Source organism: Pterocles gutturalis, unplaced genomic scaffold (assembly GCF_000699245.1).
Source record: "Pterocles gutturalis isolate BGI_N339 unplaced genomic scaffold, ASM69924v1 scaffold33398, whole genome shotgun sequence".
NCBI lineage: Eukaryota > Metazoa > Chordata > Aves > Pterocliformes > Pteroclidae > Pterocles > Pterocles gutturalis.
In genome coordinates, this window is record NW_010124103.1 from 5,345 (window position 1) to 14,362 (window position 9,018).

The 9,018-nt window shown below is 44.3% G+C and overlaps 1 protein-coding gene across 1 annotated transcript; it reads left to right on the forward strand.

Moving 5' to 3' along the window:
* Positions 1–1,426: 1,426 nt before the first annotated feature.
* On the forward strand, positions 1,427–8,733 carry FOXM1 (forkhead box M1). Its single transcript, XM_010078163.1, is given in 9 exon segments — positions 1,427–1,657; positions 1,659–2,002; positions 3,100–3,248; positions 3,464–3,685; positions 4,109–4,237; positions 4,814–4,858; positions 5,795–5,873; positions 6,329–6,510; positions 7,681–8,733. Coding segments are annotated over 9 exon segments (2,397 nt in total). The 5' UTR covers positions 1,427–1,463.
* The last annotated feature ends 285 nt before the right edge of the window (positions 8,734–9,018 follow it).

Below are 9,018 nucleotides of genomic sequence, written 5' to 3' on the forward strand. Positions count from 1 at the left end.
CAGGGGCCCGCAACCCCAGGCCAGGAGACGTCTAGGCCTGGCCTGGGGCTGAGGGGCCCTGGGGGAGCAGGCGGGCACATGGGCGAGCGCAGCAGGGCTGGGTTTGGAGTGGGGCCCTTAGTGCTCCCCCCCGTAACGCCCCTGGGGCCGTGCAGACACAGGGTTGCTTCTGGGCCTATACTGGTGGTAGCAGCTCGTTCCTGGAGAGCTTTTGAGAGGCTGGCTAAAGGGTGCTCTTTTGTTGTTGTCTTATGGGGATCTCCCTTTAAGGTCGTGGAGCAAATCGCAAAGGGCTGTGTCTGTCTGGGTGCTACAAGGTATCTGTGTACTGCTGAACATTTCTATTGGTGGTCTCTGGCTGCTGGGCAGCTCCTGACCACAGGGCTGTCTGCTCCCTGCAGGTAGGGAATTGAGTCCGTTTTTTACCTGCCAGATTCTTTCTTGCTTGTATGTATGCAGGTGATTCCTACTGAGAATTCTCTTGTGTCCTAGCTACCCCTGTCAAATCTACCAACACAAAAGGCTTTTTTTTTGTTGTTGTTATTTGTTTCTATTTGGCCTGCCATCCCTAATGATAAACAATTAAGTAAATTTTGTGTATTCTTGTTCTGGTATAGTTTGCTGCAAGAGACAGCCTCTACCGAATTCTTGAATAGCATAATTATAAGTGGTGTTCTTAAAAGGGACACACTACATTTTACTCTGAAAGCAGTGTCTCTGAATTTTATCTCCTCTGCTTTATAATATAAATTATCTGTTGTCCCAAAGTTTGATATTTAAATTGTATGCTGCCCAATGATGAATTTACCTGGTTCTTGACAAATCTACGGAAGGAATTACTAAAGCATTTACTTCACATTTATTTTCAAGCACCTAACTTTTGTTGCATTTATTGTATGCCTTCGTAGTGTTCAGGACAATCTCTGCTTCCTAGATCTTAAACCGTCTGTTAAATTCCCTTTTCTCTCAGGTCACATGATCTGCTGCTTACAGTAATGAGATATAAGAATCAGGACTGCTATTTCTGTGTTCTAGCTTCTCTCCCCTCCAGCTTGCTGGCTGATGCTGGTCAAGTCACTTTACAGCTAAGTCTTAGACTTCCTTTCTGTAAAGCACATGTACATACTTTCCTCATTACTATGTACTCTGGCCCTCAGCTTGTGATACAAATTATCTACTCTGCAAATACCTCTCCTGTCTTCCTTTTATAAGCTATGGATAAAGGAGGTACGGTACAATTTTCCAATAGCCTCATCAACTTTATTAATTTTTTTATTTTTTATTTTCCTGCCTTGTTTCTAGCTTTGTAGGAATTACTGATAATGTGTGCTCTGTGGGAGGCCTGTGGTGATTTGCTGCACTCCTCCTAGCTGTTCCCACCCTGTGAACTCTTATGTTGTATCTTTCGTTTTGCAGAATTTGTTCTTGTCCCTTTCAATGGAGAGTGACTGTATAGATCAATAATGAGGACCAGCCCTCGCAGGCCGTTAATTCTCAAAAGACGGAAACTGACCCTCCCACAGAAGGGTGCATCCAGTACTTCAGCGAGAGATGAGAACAGTGGTCAGGATGGAAAGACCCCTAAGCAGGAGCACAGTCAGGAGGACCAACACAACAGGCAACCCAGAGACAAAATAGACTGTGGTCTGCAGAAATTCCCAGATAATCGACCATCCTACCATGCCCAACACACAAGTGGTGGCCATTCCTACAAATGCTGATATCCAGAGCATCATAGAGGCACTAACAGCAAAAGGAAAAGAATGTGGCAATAACGGGCCCAACAAGTTCATTCTCATTAGCAGTGGGGGCATGTCCCGTTAAGCAGGTCCAACACCATCGCTGCATCTCTCTCCAGAGAAGAAACCCAGTGCAGCAACCAAGGCTGCAGATGGTCAAGAAAGAGACAAGAATGTTACACAGAAACCTGGTCTTGCCCAGGGGACAATGCTCTGGCATTCAGGAATTGATTCTGTGGTTGGACAGGAACAGAAGAGCAACAGTATGTAATCTTTACCTTTTTTTTTTTTTTTTGTCCTGACAGATAGACAGAGCTGTGAAGCGGGCCAATGAGTGTAGTGCTTGGATCTCAGTATGCAGTAATGAAAACTATTTCATTAATTACAAAATAGCTATGGATTTCGTTCTAGTCATCTATGTAGCTATGCATATGCAGTGAAATCTGAAGGGTCTAGTGCATATATTTTTGGTGGAAGAGATGGCATATAAAGTGTATAGCAAAGCAGAACTTTAGTGCTGGGGAGAAAAGGACTGGCTTGAGGAAATCAAGTCTAGAAGAACAAAAGACTGAGTTTCCTTTAGCAAAAGGGTTATGGCTGAATTCAAGACTAACAGAGTACAGATCCAGTTGGTGACAGAACATATAGGTCTAGAGCTTTGAAAAGAGGTGATTCCCATCCTTTAATAACTAACTCTTTGGCTGTCTCATGAAGCTGCCGAATAAACATTAGAAGTGGGATGGATTTTACTTTGAAACACTGCTCAGATCAAATCTGTATTTGCAACTTAAAATAGCTATGTAGCTTTTGGGCTGTAGTAAATCTTATCCCACAGTATAGTACTGTCTGACAGGAACCCATAGACAGCTGCAACAGCTTCATTGCTACATCAACCTCACCAGAAATAGCAAAACTATGTTAGTTTTCATTTCTGCAGTTAAAAAACCTGGAGACATCTGAGCCTCTGACTTGGGTCTTGTGCTAGGTATTTCATTTGGAGTTTGTCACTACCTTCCTTGGCCTCTGCTTACTAGATCCATCCTTTAGCTAAAAATACTTGAATTCTTGAAGCACTGGATCAACATTGTCCTGTTTTGGTTGAGAGCAATAGTCTGGTTTGAAGGTTTGTTTTTAAGGCTGTAGTTTTTTTCAGATATTGGGCAGATTCCACAAAGTCGGGAATTCAAGGTTGAATTCCTTCCACAGGAAATGTTAGCATTGCAATGCTATCTTGTCTGTATCTTGAGGGAGGGATACCTCTTTTAGAACTACGGCTAGTGCCTTCCTTTTGGCACGCCAGATGAAGGGGGAAGAGGGTTACTTGTGAGTAAGCAGAGCTATGGGCTTGTAATCCCAACAGGTACTGGCGAGGCAAGGAGCTCTGTGTTGGACAACAGTCTCACGAACATCCAGTGGCTGGGGAAGATGAGATCTGGTGGGCTAAGTCCCTGTTCTGTGAAGCGAGATGCAGAGAAAGAGAACCAGATGCCTCTGCCGAAAAGAATAAAGGTAAGTAGGAGAAGACAACAGAGCATGCGCTAAAACTTTTGATAGGGAAGTAATCCATATGGATCCAAAGACTTGCAAGAACTAGGCAATGCCATCTCTAACCTGAGTTTGACTTTTACTGATTTGAATAGCAGAACCTGCAGGATCCAGGGATGATCCATGGCCCTCCTTGTGAACTTTGTAAGTGCTCACTTATCATTCCTTCTGTCTCTCAGACTGAAGAAGATTCTGCTGCTGCTCCTATTCCTACTGCTGCCACCACCTCCTCCTCCTCATGCCCAGATTCAGTATCAAAACGACCTCCTTACTCCTACATGGCCATGATCCAGTTTGCCATCAACAGCACTGAGAAGAAGCGTATGACTCTGAAGGACATCTATACCTGGATTGAGGATCACTTCCCGTATTTTAAGCATGTGGCTAAACCAGGTTGGAAGGTAAAAAGCAGGCCCTCAAGTTGCTATGGGCCACAGGGTAATATTATCATAAGCCTTCTAGATGTAAATAAAAAGTTGTTCCCCAGCCTGCAGAGCAAGATGGAAATTAATTTAAATACCCCACCCCAAATACCATCTCATTCCAGATGCTCTCTGTTCCACTGTTCCACTTCTTGTATCCCTTTTCTCATTCCACTTAGGCAAGATGATGGGATGTTTGATCACTGGAGTAAAAATAGGCATCTCAAGAGTAAGTAGAATAAGAGACTGATGACAGGGTTGGCTGGCTATGCAGTGAATATGAAGGTCCATGTTGCCTGTGGTTTGGAATGTAATGCCTGCCAGGGTAGTCTCATGTAGGCCCTGCTGTGCTGATAACAAAACTACTGCTTTTCAACCTCCCCCTCAATTCTTTCTCCGCAGAACTCCATTCGGCACAACCTGTCCCTTCATGATATGTTTGTCCGTGAGACATCTACTAATGGTAAAATCTCTTTCTGGACTATTCACCCTGATGCAAACCGTTGCCTAACATTGGACCAGGTATTTAAGGTGAGCGTCTCATGCAAGGAAAATGGGACAGGCTGTCGAGTTCCTAGATGCCACAGTAGCCAGATGCACCTTATTTTTACAGGAAAGTTAAGCTGCTTTGACATCAGCTTTTTTGTAGAAGTTTGATTCTGTCACTTTTCTTGAAAAATAGATAAGCTCTGTATTTGAAAGAAAAGGTGCTGCAGCTGGAGCTTCTGTGGGATGCATTTATTCTTCAGGTGGTGTTCCAAATGTGATAGTGAGCTTGTTCAACCACTTTCCATGGGCCTGATTCAAATTCTAGTGAGAAGCTTTCCACTGAATTCAACTAGGAGTTGCTATGCTGTTTGATTAAATGGTCATGGGATGGAATTGTGCTATCCCAGCTAGGTATTTTAGGAAGTAGCATTTTGTGGGAGAAACAGAGCTTGTGAGTCTGGTATAGGTCTGTTTAGACTCTTCTGTGTTTTCTGCAGTGGGTGGGCAGATTGACTCTTGTTTGCTCAGATCATACAACATTAAAATGTCCCATTTGTTCCCCCTTTGGCTGATAACTTCATCTTATTTTTCTCCCTCTGAATGCCTTGCTGCTACCAGCCGCTGGACTTGGGGTCACCAACATCGCCTGAGCACTCTGAATCAGTAAGACTTACCCTCTGGCTTGGGGCTTGGACTTCCATTCTCCTCTTGCCAGAGGCTTGTGGGGGGGGACTGAGTCACTGCTACACCTATTCATAAAGCTCTATGCTCACCTTTGTTGGGGAAAGGAGTTGAGCCAAAGGTTACTTGCCTTCAGATGATATGCACTCTATACAGCTGGTAGAGATGTACAGCTTTGAGCAACTAGAATTCTACTGCTGAAGTAGGTTGCAATGGGCACCAACAGGCTTCAGAGAACAAGCCCAGACAGAGATTTCTGGTAAAATCCTCATCTCCATGGCAGCAGTCCCAATCTGTTCTGGGGCTCAGATCTAGAGAGAATAGGATCTTTTTGTGCTCCTTTCTCATTTTGGAACCCAGCTGCTTTATAACTCTCAGCAGAATGAACCTGTTTGCTGTCTCTCTTGCATTCAGCAGTTTTAACAATGACAGACTGGCAAGCAGCCAAACACTTTTTTTTGTTCCAGCTACAGCCCTGGCCTTCTTTCTACCTGCTTAGACTTCTGATTCCTCTGTTACCTCTGCTATTCCACTTGAACATTTGTCTGGTCTATGGTTTGTATAGAGACGCAATATACAATAAAGCCATCCTATTCACCTTTCCTCAGATACTGAGGACACCGAAACCACGTCATGTCTGCAGCAGAGTCCCCAGCCAGACCAGCTCTGTCATGCCATCTCTTTTTTTACACAGCTTTTGGTTGGCAGCTGGCTTTGAGATGGCATGGCTGCAAAACAGCAAGTGGCACAGAGATAGAGCTGGCATGAGTGCTGGGTGCTAACAGCTGCTCTGTCTTTATTAGCACAGCACAGGCTTCTGGATTCATAGTTCTGAATGAGGCAGCAGAATAAATATGGCTTCTTCTCTTTAACTATCTTTCTTTTCTCCTTCTCCTCTTTTGTATTTCATGACTGCAGCAGCAGAAGCAACATCTTCCTGATCCCCAGAAGAACATAGGAAGAAACACCAGCAGCAAAACTGAATCCCAGAATGCACGTGAGTGTCTACATTAGCCTAGGTCAAAGAAAATCAGTCCCATAAAGCTGGGGCACTCTCCCAGTTTCCCTTAGGAATAAAAGTGGAAATTGTTATCCAGGTTTGCCAGCTTTTAGGATTCTTACTGTCAGGTTTGGAGTTGAAGACAGTATTGCTGTGTCAGAGAGGATGTGATGGGGAGATTGAGGAGGCTAGGTGCTCAAATGGAGTAAGAGCAGAACTTGCCCCAACTTGAGGGCTAGGATCTGTATGAAGGTCTACTTTCTCATTCATCAGGCCTTCTGGCTTGGGATTTGTGTCCTCAAAATTAACAGAGAAGGTAGGTAAGCCTATCTCTGATTAGATGTTTTGTTTTGGGGTATTTAGAAGGACTTCCAGTTACATGCCTGACTTTCAAGAGGTAGTAGAGGAAGGGCAAGAGGTTAGTGAATCTTTTCTGTTTTTTTTTCTTCCAGGCCGAAAGATCAAGCCTTTGCTTCCTCGCATCAACTCCTACCTGGTTCCAATCCAGTTTCCTTTGAGTCAGCCTCTTGTTTTGCAGCCTTCTATGAAGGTTCCTCTGTCTGTGGCACAGGGATCATCCCTGAACAGCTCAGAGACTTTTCGGAGCAATAAGCGTGTGCGCATTGCTCCAAAGGTTAGTTTCTTGGTTTTGGGAGGGTATTTTGTTTGGTTCTTTTGGAGGAGGAAGGGGGAGGTGGTGTGGATGGTGATTTATTTGTTTGGCTTGGGTTTTTTCTATTGTTGGGGTTTGTTTTTTTTTCTCTTTTCTATAGCTCTTGCCTTCTATGGGCCTTGTTCTTCATCTGGTTCCTTTGTGCATCCTTACCAGGTGCTCTGGAACTCAAAGCTTGTATTAAGGAACTAACCAGTGACTATCCTTGCTGTCCTTTTCTGTCTCTAGGGTGACTGTTACCTGCTAGCTGACTAGCTGTAAGGATATTACTATAATTCACTAGAGGAGGGGCAATGTGGATTGGTCAAGACAACTTTTCTCTACTGCTTGGATGTGAAGAAATAAGAATGGGGAGAAATGGCTTTGTTCTGCCCCTAAGGCATTTAGATTTTTGATAGCTCTGAAGAGATGTGTAACATATGGAACCTCTTCTGAAAGAGCATTTATTTGCACATAGCCTCTTCCCAGAGGTTTTCAGTACCTGCTGTTTGCTAATTCTGTGGAGTTCCCAGTTATTCTGGGCTCTAGCAAAACAGCTGTTAAACAGGTGGCATCTCACTGACTGCTCTTAGATGATTAGACAGTGTAAAGCTTTAACTACTTCCATCCTGTCTAACTACAGTCCTGTTTTCCTTTGTGTGCCTGCTGCTTTATGTTCTCTCCTGCTATGATTAATATTTCTCCTGTGCTCTTTTTCTTTTGATAACCTCAATTTTTTTTCTTTTCTTTTTCCTTGGTTTCTGGGGAAGCTGTCCTCATTCTTTTTTTTTTTTAATTTCACTTGTAGACAGCATAAGGAGGAATCAAAGGGATTACACTTTTTCCAGAAATATTCAGCTCTCCTTCTGCCTACAGTAGAAGTGACTCTTAGCAGAAGCGCTCTGAAAAGCATGACTTCCTGTTACTTAGCTAAGATCCTTCTCATGTGATCTGTAGGCTTCTTTGTATCAATTTCACACAAGAGATAAATTTCTATCTGTTGTTATAGTTACTGCTTTCTGAAGATCTTCCTCTTACCTGTTCTGCTGTCCTTAAGCACCAGTCTTCCTTTTCTTCCTTCCTCTATCATTTAGATTTTGGGTGGGTTAGATGCTGGCTTACTGACTACATATCACTTGTGTTTCTTTGTAGATGTCACTCTCTACTGAAGAGTCATCCTCTTTACCCATAACTGCTGTCAAGGAGGAGAGTCAGTGTGGTGAAGGTTTATTTTCCCCAACCCATTCCCTAAAGGAGAGCAGCTTCCAGCCTGATGAGGAATCAGCTTCTTTCCCTGAGAGTGTCTCTATAAAGAAGGAAGAAGGCTCTCACCTGGATGACTGGTTGTCCCCATTTGCCTCAACCCTAACAGTAAAGGAAGAGCAAGGCTTGTTCCTCCCAGTCTCATCCACAAAAGAGAAGAAAAAATTCACCATACTGAAGTCACCATCTAAGGGTGTTTCTGACACGCTAGTTATAAGGAGGCGGGAAAGGCAGGAAACAGGCAGATCCAGAAGGAAACAGCGCCTAGCACAGCCTTGCTCAGAAGAGCCTGTTGTTGTTTTGCCAGAAAGCACTGGCTTTGACCCTTTCCGGTTAGGGGCAGACCCTGCCTTCCTGCAGGAAAGTCAGCCTGTTGAGAATGTATCACATCTCAGCTGCTCACATGGGGAAGAGGGGCCCTTTAAAACACCAGTCAAGGAGATGTTCAGCAAATTACCAGTTTCTTCTACTCCCAGCAAAGTCTTGGCAACTACTACCCCCCCACTAGGGGGTCTTGACCCCTGGAAGTCTGCATCCTTAGCCAAGGGAAGTCACGAGCTGGACTTCAGTCCAGTGAGAACCCTTCAGCTGCCATTCACACCCCTCCAGGACAACCAGGACTTGCTGGGTTTTAACAGCACACCTCTTAAAAATCCCCTCTTTGAGTCCCCTCGGGAACTGCTCAATACAGAATCCAGTGCCATGGTGCATGCCCCCCTCACGAGCTCTCCAGCTTTTATCCATGAGACTGCTAAGCAATCATCTGTTGAACTGCCAGCCTCTGGCTTTACTGAAAACCGCTCACTCATGGAGGGCCTTATCCTGGACACCATGAATGACAGTTTGAGCAAAATCCTTCTAGATATCAGCTTTCCTGGTCTTGAGGATGAAAACTTAGGAACAGACATTAGTTGGTCTCAGCTTATACCTGAACTGAAGTAAACTGTCCTGAGGTCTGAATTTGGCTTGCTCTGCTATTACAGAAAGCACTCCTCTCTTTTGAGATCTGTTCACATAGTCTAAGGCAACTATCTGCTTTTGACTAATTCCCACATCCATGGGAACAGCAGGCATTGTTGACTCCTGCTAAGCTGGGAGACAGGCTCATTGGCTCTTATGAGCTACCTTTATGAGCTGCAACAGACCTTGGGGAACAAGAGACAACCTCTCTAACCTTGCGCTAGAGATGAGAATCCCTGGAGAGAGGTTATCAAGAGAACATCTAGG